The sequence below is a fragment of the Narcine bancroftii genome, chromosome 3, assembly GCF_036971445.1.
Source record: "Narcine bancroftii isolate sNarBan1 chromosome 3, sNarBan1.hap1, whole genome shotgun sequence".
Taxonomy (NCBI): domain Eukaryota; kingdom Metazoa; phylum Chordata; class Chondrichthyes; order Torpediniformes; family Narcinidae; genus Narcine; species Narcine bancroftii.
In genome coordinates this window covers 240,156,362-240,178,409 of record NC_091471.1, presented here as the reverse complement: position 1 = coordinate 240,178,409, position 22,048 = coordinate 240,156,362, and the positions used below count along the sequence as shown (strand labels likewise).

Here is a 22,048-nt window from a genome sequence, read left to right as displayed (position 1 = left end):
TTTATTAAAAAAAGACGGACAACAGACAATATTTGTAAATTTATTAACTTAATTCATGCAGTAGAAGGGAGTAAAGCGCCAACAGTAGCAGTTGCTTTAGACGCAGAGAAGGCCTTTGACAGAGTAGAATGAAATTATTTATTCAAAGTATTGCAAAAATTCAGTTTACCAGAGAAGTATATTAATTGGATTAAATATATAAGGGGCCATTGGCGAAAGTGACAGTAAATGGATATATATCAAAGCAATTTAATTTAAGCAGATCAACAAGGCAGGGATGCCCACTATCACCCTTATTGTTCGCGTTAGCTATAGAACCACTAGCAGAATTGATAAGAACAGAAAATGATATAAAAGGGATAAAAATAAAAGATAAGGAATATGAAATCAGTCTATTTGCGGACGATGTTATAGTATACTTAACAGAACCAGAACTATCAATAAAAGAATTATATAAGAAATTGAAGGAATATGGAGAAGTATCGGCTTACAAGATTTACGTAAATAAAAGTGAAGCAATGCCAATGAATAATGCAGATTTCTCAAAATTTAAGAAAGAATCACCATTCAGATGGCAAATGCAAGCAATAAAGCAATACCTAGGTATACAAATAAATAAAAATCTAGGCCATCTATATAAACTCAATTATTATCCACTAATGAAAAAATTACTGGGCGATTTAGAGCATTGGAAAGATTTACCACTAACACTAATAGGAAGGATAAACTGTATTAAAATGAACATTTTCCCAAGGATACTATACCTATTTCAGGCATTGGCAATACACTTGACAGAGAAATTCTTCAAGGAGTTAAAGAAAATAATAAAGGAAATTTTTATGGAAAGTGGGGGAAACCGAGGATAGCACTAGATAAATTAACAGAATGGTATAAACAAGGAGGCTTACAATTGCCAAACTTTAAAAATTATTATAGAGCTGCACAATTAAGATACCTATCAGATTTTTATCAAACAAGGGAAAAGCCAGATTGGACGAGATTAGAACTAGATAAAATAGGGGAAAAGATACCTGAACACATATTATATAAATGGGATGAAAAATTGGTACAACGTAGGAGTTCTCCAGTATTACATCATCTGCTCAATATGTGGAAGAAGATTCATGTAGAAAGGAATAAAACAAATTACCAATTACTAAAACTAATAATGACGCAAAATCAGTTACTCCCTTTTACAATAGATAACCTTTCCTTTAGAGAATGGGAGAAAAAAGGGATCAAAAGAATAGAAAATTGTTTTTCAGGAAATAAATTATTAACCTTTGAACAAATGAAGGATAAATATAATATAACTCAAGATACAGTGTTGGCATATTACCAATTGAGATCCTACTTGAAGGACAAATTAGGAAGTAGTCTGAGGTTACCAGAGGGAAGTAACTTTGAATATGTGATTACAGATACAATGACAATCAAAAGATTTATAACAAATATGTATATTAAACTGCAAGAAAAGGAGAATGAGGAAACAAATGGTAAAACTAAACAAAAATGGGAACAAGATTTAAATATAAAGATAAAGAAGGAAACATGGGAGAAGTTATGCTCTGGAACAATGAGAAATACAATAAATACGAGGTTACGTATGATACAATATAACTGGATACACAGGCTATACGTTACACCTCAAAAGTTAAATAAATGGGACCCAACAGTATCTGACAGATGTTTTCATTGTAAAAAAGAAATGGGAACAACAATTCATGCAATCTGGACTTGTGAGAAAGTAGAAAATTTTGGGAAGATCTAAACCAGATATTAAATAAAATTACAGAAAACAATATACCAAAAAACCCAGAGATCTTCCTCCTAAGTAACATAAAAAATAAAGAATTTGGACTTGATTTGGATGGTGCACAAAAAAGATTTGTTAAGATAGCTCTAGCCGTAGCAAAAAAATGTATTATGTCAACCTGGAAATTGGAAGATAATTTGAGAATACAACAATGGTATGTAGAAATGAATAAATGTATTCCATTAGAAAAAATAGCATATAATTTAAGAAATAATATTGAAATATTTGAACAAATATGGGAGCCATACATGAAACACAATAGAGAAAACCTACCGGGGACATCTACCACCTAAATTAACGAAAGGAGAAGGAAATGAAAAGAATTGACTCAGTGGAATTTCTTGTTTATTTTTATTGAATGACAACATTGTTTGACTGGTTTAATGTGTCTTAGATTTTGTAGTCTAAATGAATGGGGGGGAGGTAGGGAGGGTGGGATGCGAGGAGGGAGGGGGGAAAGAAAATGACACTATATATTTGAAAAGTAAAATGTATGTATCTTGATCAGTGTGGTTTATGGTGTGAAAAATAAAAAAATTTTAAAAAAGGAAATACGTTTGCAATAAATCGATGGCGATTATATGAACATCCAGGAGACAGCATGTGTGCTGAAAAAGGCATGCAGAGAACTTGCAAAGATGCATGAAAAAAAACTTAAACAAGTGTTTTCCAATTAATGCCTCATAATGGTCCCTTTTTAAATATTTAATTTTGTGGGGTTTTTTTAAATCTGAGGTATAGATTATGCCATCCCAACCAAGAACTTGAGTTTTGTCAAAAAAAAAACTGGGACTTGATTTTGCTTGCCTATCTCAAGTTAGTGGAATCGGGTGTATGAGACAATTACATGCTGTATCTTTTGTTAACCCTTTGATCTTCTCAGCTACTTGGAAGCAATAATGAATGTTAAAGACGTTGATTTCAGGGAATCCTTAAATGCTGATACTCCTCCAATCTCTTCCAATGTTCCATGCAATTAAAATTACAGAAGTATTAAGAAACTAAAATGTATTTCCTTGGCTTTATTCTGCTTTCTAGGGAAAGCTGATTTATATATTCATAACTATTGTCAAAATATTTCCACTTTGTTTTATTTCCTCCCACTCTTCATGATGAGATTCCAAATACAGAGTCACAAATTTATTGCAACCTATGTATCCAACCTTGAGTTTTCTGCTGAAGTTTTTTCAGGCAAGTACATCCCAGACTAGGTGCTCATAATCTACTCATTGGCCCTGAATCCCTGCTGTGTACCTTTTGAATACGGAAGTAGGGAATAATTTGCTATGAATCTTAAAATAAAAAGTTTAAGATGAAACCAGGAACTATTAAAGTCAACTGTGGCTTGTTCTTTTGTTTTTGCAGTGTTTTTTGTGAACTGTGTGAAGGAAAGCAAAATGTGGCTAAAAGTTCAAACGTTCCCTTAGAATATTGCTTTTTAAACAATACTAATACCATTTTGACACTGTATTGAAATGAAACCATGTTCTTTTGGCTGGGAACACTCTTTACTTTTTGGCAACATCCTATTAGGAGAGGTTTTGTTTACCAACCTCATATTGTACTGCTAATTAAAATGGGATCTGTTACTCGATCATTTTGCATGGGATTTTCTTTGTAGTGTGTATGTCACAACATAAATACAACTTATTTTTTAACTGCACATCGATCCTATTGCCTAATTTCCAAACTCTTTTTTTTAAAAAAGCACACGTGTTTTATCAGAAAGGATCGTGCATTTTTTTTAAACTTTAGATTCTCGTCCACATCAAGCTATTGATTCTGAGCTGGTTACAGAGTGCATCCTGAGGCAGAGAAATGGAACCTGTAAGAGCAAATTGGAACTTTCCATGATAATTGTAGATGTCAGGAGATGCTATCAATTTTACTTGGAGGCAATAATTGTGCCATACTGAAACTCCAAATTCACTAGCATTGAAATTAACAACTTGGTTACTGCTTTAATATTAATGCACCAGGAACACTGTTCGTGTTTTCATCTGCTTCTACAGTGGTGAAATGCAAGTTTTGCTGTCTGCTTGGGCTGTTTATAATTAAGCCACGTTGATAATAAAGTAAATCTGAATCATTATGTCCGGTAAAAATTGAAACCCTGCTGTGTAGTGAATGAAGAGGGTATGTTGAACATGGGTTTACTTTGGACACAATTTTATTTGGGACTTGAAAAATGTGGACAGAAAAATCTGCACACTTGCCTAAATCTGTAATCCCAGAACTGTTGGAATCCATCTTCCGACTGAGGGGTTATTTATCATGGAAATGAAAGGACTGCGTGATACTGATGCAAATGATTAACCTCCTTGGCAGATGCTGGTGAAAAGCAACAACCTAGCAGATCGCATCCTCATCATCCCAGGCAAGGTGGAGGAAGTGAGCATCCCTGAACAGGTTGATATCATTATCTCTGAGCCGATGGGCTACATGCTCTTCAACGAACGCATGCTGGAGAGCTATCTGCATGCCAAGAAATGGTTGAAGCCAAACGGTAAGTTTAATTCAGGGTACACATGGGTGAAGTAGGAGGATAATGATGGAACTGCAGTAATGTTACCTTATAGTTGAAGCTTCATTTTGAGTCCAATGGAAGCACAGAAATGTTGGAGGAACTCGTCAGGTATCACAGCATCCATAGGAGGGAGTCCTTTGAGCAAAAAGGAGGCAAACGTCTGGATAAAAAGACTGGGTCACTCACCCTCTGCTGAAGACGTTTTCCTCCTCTCTTCAAAGGCAGTTCTGTGTGCCTCTCTCACTTCTCCCCTTCTGCACTCACTGCTGCTCTCGAGCTCTAGACCATGTCCAATTTGTCTGTTGCCCTTTGTTCCTCCCGCTGCCCTTTCTTCCCCTCACCCCTTACCTTTTTATTCAGACGCCTGTTCACACCTTGAAGAAGGGCTCGGGCCCGTAGTGTCAGTATCTTTTCCTCCTATGGACGCTGCAGGACCGGCCGAGTTCCTCCACCATTTGTGTTTTCACTACAATCACAGTGTCGGCAGACTGTTGTGTTTCACTTCATTTTGAGTCCTTCCACTGCAACAACTATTTTTCTGTTGTACCACTAAAAAGTCATGAACATTTTAAAGAACAAGTTGAGTTCAGAGTGGGATCACGGGTCAGTTGGCTGATTTCCAGTTTCTTGCACGAAGTGGAAATCTGACCTACAACATGGTCTGTTTTCATTTGGCCTTTTGATGTTTTTTTTTTCCAGAGATTTTGAGCTTCGGTGTATTTGTCTGATGAATTGACTGCTTATGGGTGCTATTTTAATGCCATGTTTATGCAATGGAGTATCTTCAAGTAAAAAGAGGAAAAAGTATGAATTTTTGGGTCCATTTTATAAATGGATCTGATTAGCTCAGCCGTAATAAAAGTTGAATGGTGAGTCTCTGGTCTCACCTGTCAGCTGCACGGGTGAGGAGAGTCTGGGCTTACTGCATGCTACTGCCAATTTGCTCATTGATCAGAGGGCTGTGTCATTGAAGCCGCACATCTGCTTTTATGTTTGATCTCTATCTACAGTAAACTCCTCTTTTTGTATTTGAATGCATCAACTAGTCTTTAATCTGGTTAAACAGCATGACTAAAGTGCCAGCTTCAAGATGAAGGGCACTAATATTTCAAAGCCACATTGCTAACTTGATCCCACTAGACACTCCTCTGATGTAATCTCCCTGGTGATTAAAAGTATTCACTTTATGACTTCTTTTAATTGTGTAGTTGTAGAAGCCTGAGTTTTTTTAATGGGTTTTGGGTCCTTCAAAATGCCAGAACACTTCCTACCTGTGTATAGAACAGTGCAGCACAGAAATTGACCCTTTGACCTTGCCTGTCTACACCGACCAATGTGGCCATCTAAACTAATCCCATCTGCCTGCCCATGGTTTGCAACTACCCCCTGCCTGTTCATGTCTAGATTACTTTTAAATTTTTCCTCTTCCCTTGACAACCTGTTCCAGTGGGAATAATATTCTTGCTCTTGCTGTTTAATGATGCAGCTCTGTGTAATGTAAGTGATTGCGTGGGGTAAACTGAGCACCATAGATTCAGAGGAAGCTGATGGAAATGTCAGATTCAGAGTTCAGATTTATTGTCATACTTGACATCACGTACAATGCTGACATTCTTTTTCCTGTGGGCACAGCAGAATTACCACTAATTGTAGTGCAAAAAATAATTTGTTCACAGCGTAAACATGTAAACAAAAAATGAATGTAAACAAACTGTGCAATACAGAGAGAAAAAAAAATCAATAGTGTGCACAGTAAGAGTCCTTAAATGAGTCTCTGATTTAGTTTTTCATTTGAGGGGGTCTAATGGTGGAGGGGGAGCAGCTGTTCCTGAACCTGGTGGTGCAAGTCTTATGGCACCGATACCTCTTTCCTGATGGCAGCAGCGAGAACAGAGCGCGTGCTGGGCAGTGTGGGTCTTTGATGGTCGCTGCTGCCCTCTGAAGGGCATTCCCTGTTAATGTACTCAATAATGGGGAGGGGTTTGCCTGAGATGTCCTGGGCTGTGTTTACTACCTTTTGGAGGGCTTTACGCTCAGGGATATTGGTGTCTCCAGACCAGACCATGATGCATCCAGTCAGCACACGTTCCACCACATTTCTTTAGAAATTTGCCACGGTTTCTGGTGTCATACCAAACCTCCACAAACTTCCTGAGGAAGTAGAGGCGTTGATGTGCGTTCTTCATGATGCCATTAGTGTGTTGGGTCCAGGAAAGATCCTCCGAGATAGTGGCTCCCAAGAACCTAAATTTGCTCACCCTCTCCACCTCTGATTTCCCCCAAAGGCCACTGGATTGTATCCCTCTAGGTATCCTTTCCTGAAGTCAACAATCAGCTCCTTGGTTTTGGTGACATTGAGTCCAAGCTTGTGGTGCACCATTCACCCAAGTTTTAAAATCTCCATTCTTTATGCTGGCTCATCCCCTCCCTTTATACAACCCACTACCTTGGTATTGTTGTACCGAGCTATGCATTCTTGGTTAGGAAAAAAAACTCTCAAATGTTATGTTTTTTTTTTAAATGGAAATACTTGCTAGGACAGGCAGTAACTGTGGAAAGAGAAACAACAGAAATACTTAGCAAGTTGGGCTGTGAAGATAGAGAGCAAACACCTCATCAGGTCGGGCAGTATCTTTGGAAGGAAAACTGAATCAATTTTACATGGGATTCCCAAGTCAGTTTCTACTGCTCTGTTGCCATACCTCATTTTTTCCTGGACTGCTTCATTCCTTTATAATTTAATTACCAGATATATTTGCGTTACGTCATATTTTGTAGATCATTTTCTAACGTTAAATCTATGGGGTTAACTATTACGAGGGTACCACTTTTGACCACGGTAAGTAGGGGTCAAGAGCTCTGATGGGCGGGTGGGAAGTCTGCGTTTGAGGCGTCAGAAAACCCCTGTAGCCGGGAAGCCAGGACTGTGTGGGAAGACCACATTTGAGGCATCTAAAACTCCCATGGGCGTGGGGCTGAAGAATGAGTTCTCGACTGAGGCGTCGGGAGCTCTAGCCTGCGAGCAGCCAGGCCGATTTGACAGATGAGGGTTGACTTTTACATGAGATGTATGGAAAAATACCAATGTTTTGGGCTAAAAATATAGAGTTGACTTACACTAGTATTTACAGTAATTTTTTTTATCAGAGCTCTCCTACCCTTTGTGACTGGATGGTAACCAGCTCACAATACGAGCTGATTATTGCCCTTGTTTTTGGAGTAGGACGCATGCTGTTTACTTTACGGCCCATTTATCATAGCATGGTATCAGAGACACAAGTGTGCTTCTAATCCATTATACCAGTCTAGAAATAATTAGAGCTGCTTGAAATTTTGACGTGCTCCCATATAATTAGCAGGTAGAACTCAGGATGATTTTGGCGATGTTGAATAATGTCTTTTTCTATATATTCCAGGTAATTTGTTTCCGACCCTGGGTGATGTTCACCTTGCACCCTTCACTGATGAGCAGCTTTACATGGAGCAGTTTACAAAAGCAAACTTCTGGTATGTTTCTGTTCCACTCTGGGGCAGAAGATGAGTAAAACCAGTGTAGAACACCTGCACACTAATTGTTTTAATTCCTTTTATTTAAAAAAAATGCACCGAGCTAATATTTGGAAGTAAAATTAATTTCTGGAATGCAGCCAACTATAAGTATGACTATTTGCTACAAGGAGCTTTAATTTAGTCAGTGAATGATTTCAAGAGTGGAAGAAACTGACCTTGCAAAAAAAATCTAAAACCTCCTCGTGAAACCAGTGTAATTTCCCCAGTAAAATACAGTGTGGGGGGATTGTTAGAAGTAACATTATTAATTTGCTGTTTATTGGCAGTGAGTTCACAGTATTGGGCAGGGTGATTCCTACATCATTTACCTCCTGGAATAATGTTGTCTATAAACAAGTCATTGTTTTGTACGTCAGGTCTGTTCTTCTGGACGATAAAATAGTCCTCTTCACCATAAGCTTATTTTCCAGCAATAGGATACACTTTACCTCTCCTGCTGTCATATCCCACTGTTAAGAATAAATGTAAACATGATGTATTTCTGTTGGACAAATGTGCTTTCCTTTAACTTCCCTGCACTGTTTTGTAACCTAATGAAGGCATTCTCAAAGCATGGAAACTCAAATTTCAAGCTACAGTACATGCAATATGTAAAGCTCAGGGCATGCAGGCAAGCATGGTGTTTTGTGGGACAGGTAGATTGTTGACCTGTGTCTGTTGCGGCAAAGAGGCATTTCTACCTGGTGTTGAAAATATAGTAGAAGTTATAAAGTCCAGACTGCTTGGTGATTGGGTCGGTCCAGATTTGCTGAATTCTCAGGAAGTACTTTTAAAATTCATATATAAGGAGGAATAAAGAAGAGATGAACAGGTAAATTTTGATAGTTTATTAACAAAACATTTTTTGAATAAAATACAAAGTACAAAAATTTTTTTGCCGTATTTGGCACTTCGCGCTCACATGCAAACGTGTGCACAAAAGCCCGCTAAGTTTGAGAGTTTTCAAAAAGTCCGGATCCTTGGGTGGTCCAGTCTTCTGCCATCTGGATTTTGGGAATTTTGCTGTAAGCTGTGAACTGGATGCAGGTCAGAGGGGCGAAACAGAATAACAGTTCACCAGAGACTAGAAGGGCCAAAGAGCCTGTTTTCTGTACTGTAATGTTCTGTGGTCAGGATGCAGGTAAAGAACTGTGCTGTGGTGTGTTGGAGGACATGTCATATTAATTTGAAAATGAGAATAGCTACAATCTGGTGAGAGGCAAGCAACATCAGGATGTAATGCAATATGAACACCTGCAGAGGAATTTTTCATGGGCCTTTAATCTTTAAAAATAATTATACAGAGAGTACATTACAGATGAAGGGTTTTGGCCTGAACCATTGACTACCTTTTAGCTTCTGTGGATGCAGCCTGACCTGCTGAGTTCCTCCCACATTTTTGTGTAGAATGCGAGTTTAGTGCAATGCTATTACAGAGCCAGTGACATGGGTTTGAATCCCACACTATCCAAGGAGTTTTCATGTCTCCTGTGTCTGCGTAGGGTTCACTGGGTGCTCTGGTTTCCTCCTACCCTTTTTTTAAAAAAAAAACAAAGCAGTTAATCAGAGGATGTGGAGCAAAGGAAACTTGCATAAGAAGCTTCAACCTCCTAATAAAACTAGCAGAGTTTCCCCAGAAATATTCAGTAGGTTTGGGCATTACACACTTTATGCATAATGTTAACCAACTTATCAGTAATAAATTCTCAGGGCTGGGTAATGTAATTCCCACTTGAGGAATATATTGTCATTCCCAATCAAGTGTCATACAAAAGGATTGTTCCTGTTAACTAAAGGAGTAAAACTTGTATTTGTGTAGCAGTTTTCTGCGGTGCCATCTGTAGTGTCTTTTGCAGGCTGCTGATGTAGTCTCAGGCTCCTCCATTTCTGTCCATAACCCCTGGCCCCTCTTCATCCCTCTGGTGTTGGCAAACTTGCTGTTGCGGGTATAATTGAGTCACGTGTATTCGAGGCTGACATTTGGTTTCCTGTTGCCCAATAAAAGCATGAAAAGCACTTTGGGAAGAGCTTGAGGCCTAGTTGGGCTTTATTGTACATGGAGAAGTGATGTATTATTTTGGGAGAAGCTGTGTTCTTGAGCTTTGCTCACCTTTGTGGTAAAGCAGATGGTTATCACAAAACTGCCTTCAGAAGTGCAAGAGTCATAATGTGAAAAATTTAAAAAAAATTTAAAAAGTGCAGGAGTAAATGGTGTTTTATTTTCTGTTTGCACCAGACAAAATTTTCTGAACAGAGAAGTTTCAATCTCAATGGAGTTTTGATCAATACATTATTTTTGTGCTTTCTGTGGATTTTTTTTTTTTACTGGTGCCAATGAAGGTAAAAACAGGCCCTTTAGCCCTCAATGTTGTCCTGACTGACCAAAATATTCCTACCAAAAAAAAAATCTAAACCCACCTACCTCTTGTTTTTCTTTCATCCATGTGCCAGTCTATGAGTCTCTTAAATGCCCTGAGTATTCCAGCCTTCACCACCATTCCCTGGCAATGCACAACTGTTGGGATGTTTTTTTTCTTCCCTAAACTTCCCTCCCTTCCCAATTTGTACAGATGTTCCCTGGTGTTTGGTTTGGAAATTTTGTTTTGTTGGTGACCTGTTCATACAAACCCTCCCAAGACTCTACTATTTATTAAATAATATTTCTTTTTATGTATGTAATGCATATCTATCCTTTGTCTGATTGTGCGTCTGCGTGTTTTTCACCGAGGACCTGAGAACGCTGATCTGTCGGGTTGTACTTGTAAAATTGGATAATAATAAACTTGAACTTGAGTACTGTTTGCTCTGAAATGCCAATCCAGCCCTTTGTTTCTCTCTGCTCACTAATATGTGTGTGTGCGTGTGTTTGCCAGGTACCAGCCGTCGTTCCATGGTGTGGATTTATCCGCCCTGCGGGGTGCTGCTGTAGATGAATACTTCAAACAGCCAATTGTGGTGAGTGTGTTGATGCATTGGTTTTTATTAATTAAAGCCATTCCCCGACATACTTCCAAGTTCCGTTCAGACTGGATCTCAAAATGGATGCGTCAGACATATGTTAGCATGGCCTGTAGATGTTGTATACCAGAACAACATTCTTTGTGGTTTAATCCAGCACAAAAATTTGTTAGATTTACTTGAATAATTTGCACTTACCAAATGGCAACTGAGAGAGATGCTGTGATGTACACAATGCCGGGTTATCATCTGACGGTCACTATCATGAGCACTGGTGGACATACGTCCAAGCGTAAATTTTTATTTACAGATTTTTTTTTGGTTGAATGTACAGATGGTCGTAAATCACATAGGTCATAAACTTCATTTGTGCTGCCAGAAACCAGAGTTTATTGTCACAAACGTCACAAAATTCATTGTTTTACAGCAGAAAGGTCATGGGGGGTAGTTTTTATGCTGCCAAAAAGATCATGGGGGTTGTTAAATTAGATGATCTTTTTTTCCTCTGGGGCAGTGTTGGAAAGCTGAAATACTCCATCCAGCTTTGGTTACTTTAGCCCCTTGAGTGGCTGTTGTCTTTGAGTAGGATTAGACTTGCCTTTGGTGCTCCATGCCAGTATTGTACCGTCTCAGCTCAACTTTGAAAAATAGCTGTTGCATCATCCTGGCATCTCCACTAAGATTGTGAGTGGGAGAACATTTGTGGTTTAAAAATAAAAACTGCTGTGCAGAAGTTCTAAAGATAACTTGACCCCTAACCTGACTATAACCATCAGGAAATTAAACACAACACATCCTCGATTGATTTGTTGCATTCCCAGTACAGGTTTGCTGTTTCACGTGTAACACTGACTGCTCTTTGTGTGTTGAAGGACACATTTGACATCCGGATTCTTATGGCCAAGTCGGTGAAGTACACAGTGAACTTTCTAGAAGCCGAAGAGAATGATTTGCACCGGTAAGATGTCGAACTCAGAGTGCACAGTGCTGATGGATACAAGTCCCAGAGAATCGTCATACAACTCCTATGTCTGGGGCTGGAGAGTCTCAATGAACATGGCTGACGGAGCGCCAGTCACACAGCATCGCCACACAACTCCTGTATTTATTGGGGCTGGAATCAATTGGCTGAATTCAGGATTTGCTTGCAGGACTGATAAATTCCCTGGTTATGTCAACAGCAAATTCGTTAATGTTATCACAAGGGCGGAAGTACTGTAATTTCACGAAAATAACCCAGAAGGTATATCTTAAAACAAAATGATAGATGCAGTGAGGGTTATGTGGGCGACTTTTGTTTGCAGAAGGCCCGGCCAGTTCGATTATTCTGCAGTGACTGGTAAGTTGATGTGAGAATGGAAATGGCTGAGTCTTGTATCTGTGTGTGTCAACAGACAATTGTGACAAATGTACAAGTTGTTATTCGCTGTTTTCTTTTTCAATCAGTGGGTCTTTATAAGCACATCTTCAATGACATTGAGCCAAGGGGTGCATACAATATACTGTGACCTCATTGACCGCTTTTACAAACAGGTGGAGGGGTCAGATTTTCGTGAAATTACAGTAGGTCTGCTCTGATCTACTTCTGTCTAGATGCACGTCGCCTCTAATACCTGGCTAAAAGACTGTAAGCTGATGCTGGTCATACTTGCCTCCAGTATCGGCCAGGTGTTCTGCAGTCCCAAACCTTTTTTTAAACTGTTCTGAGCATGATCTGCTTGACCAGAGTCACAAAAATGATAGCTCTCCTACATTAAATGAAGAGTAATGGATGCCTGGGAGTAACCCCCTGCCCCCCCGCCCCCCCCACCACCATGATGACGGGGCCTCTAATTACATGGTGCCAGAAGCAGTGCCAGAAGGCAGTGTTATAAATGCTACACCATGATGAAATGTGATCACTGTGCATCATTTGGTGAAGGGACAGTTGGCCCCCGGTCTGCTGAACGTTGCTCTTGTTCCTGACCTGCCTCGTGCTCCTGGTCACTTGATGCTCCTTCACATTGCGTGTTCTCCAAGCAGCTGAAAGTCAAATACTACTTTAAAAAAATAAGCATCTATCAATCCCATAGTAATAATTTTAAATGCCTGAACTGCCGTATGTTGATTGCAGTCTGCTTTTAAACTAATGAATATTTGTTGTGGATTTGGACATGTCGTCATATTTCTGGCAGTCTCCTCTGAGGCAGTTGCAGCGAAAGGGCAGCTCAGCCTAGGTGAAAGAGTAGGAGAAGTGGTTTAGCCACTGGCAATGGTGAGGGGCACTTTGTGGCTTATTGGATGATTTTTCCATCTGAGATCAACATTCCAGCTTCAAAACTATGAACCTGTTTTTGTAAAACTCAGCATTCCTTTCTAACATTTCCCTTTTTTTTTGTGGGGGGAGGATTGGGGTGAATGATGTGTGCATGGGTGTGTAGGAAGTAGAACCTTTTGCCTGAACCTTGAGCTCTAATTAAAACATATTTGCATCACCCCCTGGGCTTGTTCCAAGTGTTTTCATCCCTTGTTTCTTCTTGCAGAATAGAAATTCCATTCAAGTTCCATATGTTGCATTCAGGGTTAGTCCATGGTTTGGCATTCTGGTTTGATGTGGCCTTCATTGGATCCCAGTGAGTACTTACTTTCTTGTCTCTCATTCTGTATTAAATTAGTTAACACTTGAAGCAAAATATGTTCACAAGGTTTGTGCAATGTGTGTGTTGGCTGGAATTTAATCACCAGGAAGTCATTCACACCCTGAAATGGGTTCATTTAAATCAGTGGTTTTCAAACTGCCTCCCCAAGCTGGTGATTCTTTTCTAAACTCTGTGTAATCCGCATTATTCATTGGCATTGCTTCACTTTTATTTGCGTTGATCTTGTACCCTGATATTTCTCCATATTCCTTCAATTTCTTATGTAATTCTTTTAGTGATAATTCTGGTTCTGTTAAGTATACTATGATGTCATCTGCAAATAAACTGATTTTATATTCATTTTCTTTTATTTTTATCCCTTTTATTTTCTGTTCTTATCAGTTCTGCCAAGGGTTCTATTGTTAAAGTGAACAGTGAGGGTGATAGTGGACATCCCTGCCTAGTTGACCTGCTTAATTTAAATTGTTTTGATATATATCCATTTACTGTCACCTTCGCCATTGGTCCCTTATATAATGCTTTAATCCATTTAATATATTTCTCTGGTAGGTTGAACCACTGTAATACTTTGAATAAATAATTCCATTCTACCCTGTCAAAGGCTTTCTCTGTGTCTAAAGCAACAGCCACTGTCGGCGTCTTATTTCCTTGTACTGCATGGATTAAGTTGATGAATTTACAGACATTGTCCGTTGTTTTGTCTTTTCTTAATAAATCCAGTTTGATCTAGTTTTACTATTTTTGGTACACAGTCAGCCAATCTGTTTGCTAATAGTTTTGCTATTATCTTATAATCTGGGTTAAGTAGAGATATTGGTCTATACGATGCTGGTGTTAGTGGATCTTTCCCCTTCTTTGGTATTACTGTAATTATTGCTGTTTTACATGAATCTGGCAAGTTTTGTGTTTCTTCAATCTGGTTCATTACTTCCAGGAGAGGAGGAATTAACAACTCTTTAAATGTTTTATAGAATTCTATTGGTAGTCTGTCCTCTCCAGGCATTTTATTGTTCGGTAGCTTTTTTAATATATCCTGTATTTCCTCTATTTCAAATGGTTTTATCAATTTATTTTGCTCCTCTTCTTGCAATTTCGGTAGTTCAATTTTAGCTAAAAACTCATCTATTTTGTCTTCTTTCGTTCTCAGTTCAGTATAATTGTTCGTATAATTCCTTAAAGTTTTATTGATCTCTGTTGGGTTATATGTAATTTGTTTGTCCTTTTTCCTTGATGCCAATACCGTTCTTTTAGCTTGTTCTGTTTTAAGCTGCCAAGCTGGTATTTTGTGCAGTTCTTTTTCTCCTAGCTCATAATACTTCTGCTTTATTTTCATTATGTTCTTCTCCACCTTATACGTTTGTAGTGTTTCGTATTTTTTTTTTGTCCGCCAATTCTCTTCTTTTTGTTGTATCTTCCCTTGTTGCTAGTTCTTCCTTTCCAGCTGTTCTATTTCCCAATTGTAGCCCTTTTTCATCTTAGTTACATAACTTATTATCTGCCCTCTGATGAAGGCTTTCATTGCATCCCATAATTTCAATTTGTCTTTCACTGATTCTGTATTTATTTCAAAGTACTTTTTAATTTGGTGCTCAATGAATTCTCTAAATTCCTGTCTTTTAAGTAGCATGGAGTTTAATTTCCATCTATACGTTCTTGGTAGGATGTCCTCCAGCTCTATTGCTAATAACAGGGGTGAGTGATCCGATAACAATCTAGCTTTATATTCTGTTTTCCTAACTCTCCCTTGGATATGGGCTGACAACAGGAACAGGTCAATCCTTGAGTATGTTTTATGTTTACTCGAATAATATGAGTATTCCTTCTCCTTTGGGTGTTGTCTCCTCCATATATCCAAAAGTTGCATTTCCTGCATTGATTTAACCATAAATTTGGCTACTTTGTTTTTTTTGCTAGTCTTTTGTCCAGTTTTATCCATCTTTGAATCCAAATTTAGGTTAAAGTTCCCCCCTATCAATATATTCACCTGCGTTTCTACAATCTTCAAAAAAATATCTTGCATAAACTTTTGATCCTCTTCATTAGGTGCATATATATTGACCAAATTCCAGAGTTCTGAATATATCTGACACTTTATCATTACATATCTCCCTGCTGGATCTATTATTTCTTCCTCTATTTTGGTTGGTACATTTTTATTGATTATATATAGCTACACCTCTGGCTTTTGAATTATATGATGCTGCCGCTACGTGCCCTACCCAGTCTCTCCTTAATTTATTATGTTCCACTTCAGTTAGATGAGTTTCCTGCACGAATGCTATATCTATTTTTTTCAGTAAATTTAATAGCCTCTTCCTTTTGATTTGGTTATGTATTCCGTTAATATTTATAGTCATATAATTCAAAATGGCCACCTCATACTCTGTTTACATCTCATTTCCACTTCCTCACCACCACCTTTTCCCTTTTCCCCATTTTCATTTCTCAGTTTTCCTTTTTTGAACTCAATGTATGACAACATTTCTAAAATATAAAATACTTCAACCACTCCCACATCTAAAATTCCCTTAACCCAAGTGTGTGTCCCCCCCCCCCCCCCCCCGAGTCGCCCCCTTGTCCCTTGCCGGGCAACCACAACTCCCCTCTCCATTCGGACTGCGAACCCGTTCGCAAGTGTCAACTGATTTCGCAGTGACTGTTATTCTCTCCCACCCAACCCACTCCAGAAAAGACTTTTATCTTCACATTAAAACAAAGCTCCCCCTCTCTTTTCTCTTTTTCTTTTTATTTTTTTTACCCCTTCCTCTTCCCCCCTTCTCCCTTACTTCCCTTTACTTCCCTCCTTTAGTTCTTACTTATACATTATTTTTACATCTTTATATGTAGTTTGTCATCGTTCTTCATTCTTGTTACATCACTTCATCTCTCTTTTTGTCCTGCAGGCACTCTGCAAATTCTCGTGCTTTCTCTGGATCCGAGAACAGTCTGTTTTGCTCCCCCGGGATAACTATTTTAAGCATTGCTGGATATCTTAACATAAATTTATAGCCTTTTTTCCATAGGATCGATTTTGCTGTGTTAAACTCCTAAAGAAGAGGAGTTCTCCTAAAGGAGCTCAAAACTTATGTCTGGGTAGAAAAAAAATTTTGACCTTTATACTCCAGTGGTTTTTTTGTCTTCTCTAATTTTATTCATTGCCTTCTGCAATATATTTTCTCTTGTCGTGTATCTCAGAAATTTTACTAAAACGGATCTTGGTTTTTGTTGTGACTGTGGTTTCAGGGCTAATGTTCTGTGTACCCTTTCTATTTCCATTCCTTCCTGCATTTCTGCCATTCCCAGGACTTTTGGGATCCATTCTTTGATAAATTCTTTCATATCTTTGCTTTCTTCATCTTCCTTTAGGCCCACTATCTTTATATTGTTTCACCTACTATAGTTTTCCATTATATCCATCCTCTGAGCTAACAACTCTTGTGTTTATTTAACTTTTTTGTCACTTTCTTCCAATTTTCTTTTTAAGTCATTCACTTACATATCTACCGCCATTACATGTTCTTCCACATTTTCTAATCCTTTCCCTACATCTGTTATGACCAGCTCTATTCTACTCACTTTTTCTTCTGTAGTTTTCATTTCACTAAATTCTAGTGTCAACCATTCTTTTAATGCTTTCATTTGTTCTTGAAAAAATTTTTTATCTATCCTTTCATTTTACCTTCTATTCCTCTGTGCAGAGCTTGGTATTCTTCTTCTTCTGTGTCTGCTCTTGGGTTTGTGTCTTCTACTTCTCTTCCTTGTATCTGTTTGTTGGGTTTTTTTTCATGGCTTCTTGATGTTGGTCCTCTTCTTCTGGGCTGGTTATCTGCTGGGCCTCCTGCTTCTGTTTTTCTTTCTCATCCCTCCCTTTCCCGTTGAACTGCCCCCCTAAACTCACATTCCACCTTAAGCAATCCGTATGCCATAAGTGCTCTATGAATCGTAAGGGATTGCTTACTATGTGAGCGGGAAGGGAAGGTTGAGAATCACTGCTCTCGACCCAATTGTTTCTGAAATATTTTGCTTGAGAAAAATTGTCATTGGCCCATTTCCTTTGGAGTTATGAAACCATGCACATAACGAGTCAATTAGGTATGATTAAAACAGTGGGTTTTCAAACTTTCTTTCCACTCACATTCCCACCTTAAGCAATCCCTTACTACTAATCACGGAGCACCTATGGCATAGGGAATGCTTAAGGTGGAATGTTAGTTTAGGGGCAGTTTGAAGACAACTGATTTAAATCATTGTTGATGGTCTCCATTTATACACGCCGGTACTATAACTATTAATTCACTAACCTGACTTAATTTCATCAAGAGATTGACTTTTTTTAAAGCACAATGTTTTAAGGCTTGAAATTGGAGTAAATATTGGGCTTTACATTAGTTTGAAGTTGTGGGGTAGGTGATAGGTTTAACGTGGCCATGGAAGGAATGCGTTTAACATAGATTTTGTTTCTGTCAGTATTAATCCAGTAGTTTAAAACAAGATTCAGCAGAAGTCTGAGAGAATGCTATCCCAGTTGGGATAATCTGGAGTTAGAAGCATAGCATTTGACAAGGAATGTCTTCTTTGAAGAGTGTGACCTTTCACATCCTCTGCAGTGGAACATAATGACTCAGCATTCCCTTGTTGGGTTGTGGGATCATGATCAGCAATAATATTGAATGACAGAAATAACTTGAGGGTCTGAATAATCTGGTCCATAAAGGAAACTGTTCCTACACCTGCTGCATCAGTTAAATTGTAAATTATTTTCTGACGCACAAAATTTTGTATTCTTTCTCTAGGCATGCGCTGACTTTGTTTAATCATTTTCAGAATGACGGTGTGGCTCTCCACTGCTCCAACAGAGCCTTTAACTCATTGGTACCAAGTTCGCTGTTTGCTTCAGTCGCCACTTTTCACCAAGGCCGGTGATACTCTCTCAGGGACTGTCGTTTTGAATGCCAATAAAAGGTAACATGAATTGTATCTGATGGGTTTTTAAAAGCTATGTAATTGTAATAGGATGAGTACAATCATATCAAATTTGTCGTGTCTGCATGGATTCTCTTACAAGTACAGATCTTGCGACACGCCTCTTAAAAAGAAGTGGAAAGTTTAAAAGGAAACTTTTAAAGAGTGATGTAACAGGAAATTGGGGTTAGTTGTCCAAGTTGAAAAGGATCCAGCCGAAATTTGAAGAAATTAAGATACCAGGTAGGATCCTGGACGGGAGTGATTGAAGTCAGGGATAATATTAAACTGAACAATCGTATGGTGTCCTTTTACAACTGCTCATGGTTGGCTGTGGGTTTTGTTTTACATAAATCGTAAATGAACATGAGTAACCTCACTAAATTTATATTAGTTCTTAATGGCCACCAAGTATAATTTTGCTTTACTCATTTTTCTTTAGGCAAAGTTATGACATTAGTATTCTAGCCCAGGTGGATCAGACTGGTTCCAAATCTAGTAACCTGCTCGACCTGAAGAATCCCTTTTTCAGGTAAGTGTTGGCATACAATGCTAATTTTTTTGTCATGCGTTATGGAACTACGATATTCAATTTCATTACACTTTTTTTATAATTTAAATTTAGACATACAACACAGTAAAAGGCTCTTTCGGCCCACAAGCCCATGCCACCTAATTGCATCCAACTGACCTACAACCCTGGTACGTTTTGAATGGTGGGAAGAAACCGGAGCACCCGGAGGAAACACACACAGATACAGGGAGAACATACAAACTCCCTTCAGACAGCGCGGGATTCGAAAACCGGTCCTGGTCGCTGGTGCTGTAACATGTGTCTGTGGCCATGTGCACCAAAATTCTTCCATGCTGCAGTTACTCAAGATACATCGATGATACAAATTTACCAGAATGCCACAAGAGACAAAAAAGATGAACGTGAAAGGATAGATACATATGCACAGTTGTAATTAATGTGTTTCAGTCGGCAGACGGGTCTCTCAATGGTCCCAATGCAACTTGCGATCAGGATGGAACGAGGAATTTGAAAGGCCAAGAGATTAAATTTAAAATTATTAAATTGTTATTTTTTAAAATTAAATTTAAACAATAACAGGCCATTTCGGCCCATGAGTCCGTGCCGCCCAATTTATGCCCACTTAAAACCTACATCCCAATACATTTTGAACAATGGGAGGAAATCAAAGCTCCCAGGGGAAAACCCACGTAGACATGAGGAGAACGTACAGTGCGTGATTCGAACCCCAGTCCCGATCTCTGGCGCTGTAACAGCGCTGCTGTAATGTGCTGCCCACAAAACAAATCTTTTCTGTAACCTTCTGCTCGCTGACATTTTCTCCTCTGCAACAGCATATAATTTGGCTCCTTCCCATGATTTTGTGATGTGTAATGAAGTTACTTCCCTTTTTGTGCAGATACACGGGTACAACTCCATCTCCGCCACCAGGATCGCATTACATATCTCCGTCAGAGACCATGTGGAACACATCTGCTTCTTACAACCTTAGCTCAGGATTAACAGTGTCTGGTACGGTACACTCCATCTCTGGCTTGCAAAATATCAGAAAATCTATTTCTTTTGCCTTGGTTGTATGCTGTGTACCTTTTCTAAAGTGCACTTAAATTCACTTTGAATCTATTTAAAAACTGTCTTTTAACATTCTCTCTTTGGTACATCTGCAGAGGAATTGGAATGCAAATATTAATTTATCAATGATTTGTTGTGTTCTTTAACCTGGCTGAGTCAACTCTAACTCCAGCCAAGCTCTCGCTCCTGTACGCCTTGTAATCGTGTTTTCCCTCTGGTGTCTGTATGATAGCGCAGTAGGGTAGATGTCTAGAGAACTAGAGTAGTGTCCTCAGCTGCTCTGAGGTTAAACCACTGGGCACCATCTGGGAAATCACCGTACCAATGGCGATTCTCCAATGATCATTTTGTGTGTGTTTTTTTGGCAAACTCATCTGTTTTGTTTTATCCTACTGAGTCCCTGATGTCATCCACATATCTGACTGCCAAGTACATAAACCATTGCAGTCTGATTCCTGCTCAAACTAAACTCAGCAGATAGTTTTCTAATCCATCTAGGTATTTGTCTTTCTAACAACACAAAATCTTTGTCTGACCAATTACTTTTTGTTTTTTAATCCCCTTTGGACTCCAGCCATTTTGACCTTTCATAATATGCCCTCTGTCCATGGGTAAACTGAAAGGTTGAAAATCAGTATCAGTATTAGTATGAGTATTTCTTTGCTTTATTTTTTTGAAGAGGGGGTCAGATCCGAAATGTCAGCAGTATATCTTTATCTTCTTTGAACGCTGCAAGACTGGTTGAGTTCCTCCAGCATTTCTGTGTTTGGGTATAAAACTAGTCCCAGAAAAAGGGGACACAAGAGTATCTGCACTTGTTGGTCCCTGAAAAACAGGACACAGACTCCAAAGGGTTAATCCTATCTCTCGCCATTTTCCATGCCTGATCAGATTCATGCTATTTTTTTCCTAGTATGCACTTCCACTGGAGGGAAGAATTGCTACTGACAAACTGATAATTGCTGTTTTATTTTTCATGCATAAATGTTTAACATCCTATGTTCAGCATTTCCAAGCAAGAATTTTCAATCTCTAACGTTTCCTTCTCATTGGAATTGGTAGCAGTTCACAATGAAATATTATCAGTTCCATATGGTGCATGTCAAATGGGTTGGTGGGGAATTTAATGCTGGCGTTTTCTCATCTGCTAACCCCTCGTTGCGGACGTGAAATCACGACGTTCTGCTTTTTCACTTTTGAAGGAGTCCCAACGGCTTATGACTTGAGCAACGTTATTGCCAGTGGGTCCGCAGTCAGCCACAACAACCTGATTCCGTTGGGTAGGTATAAAATAATCCTGTTTGGCCGCTTTTTGGGAATGTTCAAGGTTGAAGTAAGGGCTTTTAAAGTTTCAAACCGCATCAGATTTCACAATCTTCCTCGGCCATCTCGGCTTTCCAGTGGTATGATGGAGTTGGGTGATTTTTTGTACAATGTACATGTGTACTGAAATTCTTACTTGCTACAATCAGCAGATACTTCTTCTGTAGTATCCAAAATTGAATTAAAAAGAGACAATAAATAGAAAAGATGCATAATATTCAGTTATCCGAGTGCAGTGGTTCTCAACCTTTTTTCCCCACTCACACACCACCTTGGGTTATCCCTTACTAACACAAAGCACCTCTTTGGGAAGCTCTAGAATTGAGTGTGGTTAAATCAGCTGTCAGCAGTGTGATGCAACCCTTGCTTCTAGTGCACTGTTTTGTAGGATCTGTTTTGATTTGGATTCTTGTTGACTTTATCTGATGGGCACAGCTTGGGAAGTATTTCCACTGGCCAGATTCCTCAGCCAGTACAACTTTCATAGTGATCCCCAATCCATAAAAAGATGGCCCAATGCATTGTCGAGGAATTTTGAAATTCCTCGACGCTTCCCTTCATAATTGGAGGAGAAGTCACTTTTTTTTTCAGTCCTTTGGCCTTGAATGAGAGACTGAATTGGGTAAAAGTTCATGGTTATCTGACAAGAATAGCATTTTATTTAAAAG

General features: G+C 38.8%; 1 protein-coding gene across 3 annotated transcripts in view; it reads left to right on the top strand.

Annotated features, from left to right (window-relative positions):
* carm1 (coactivator-associated arginine methyltransferase 1) overlaps positions 1-22,048 on the top strand; it is a 71,875-nt gene that overhangs the window by 39,203 nt on the left and 10,624 nt on the right. For all 3 annotated transcript variants that reach the window (XM_069927249.1, XM_069927248.1, XM_069927250.1), the window contains exons 6-14: positions 4,145-4,322; positions 7,760-7,850; positions 10,766-10,847; positions 11,723-11,808; positions 13,373-13,462; positions 18,314-18,451; positions 18,894-18,983; positions 19,885-19,997; positions 21,260-21,337. In XM_069927249.1, the coding sequence (XP_069783350.1) occupies positions 4,145-4,322; positions 7,760-7,850; positions 10,766-10,847; positions 11,723-11,808; positions 13,373-13,462; positions 18,314-18,451; positions 18,894-18,983; positions 19,885-19,997; positions 21,260-21,337 (946 nt within the window). The remainder of the gene's footprint in view (positions 1-4,144; positions 4,323-7,759; positions 7,851-10,765; positions 10,848-11,722; positions 11,809-13,372; positions 13,463-18,313; positions 18,452-18,893; positions 18,984-19,884; positions 19,998-21,259; positions 21,338-22,048) is intronic.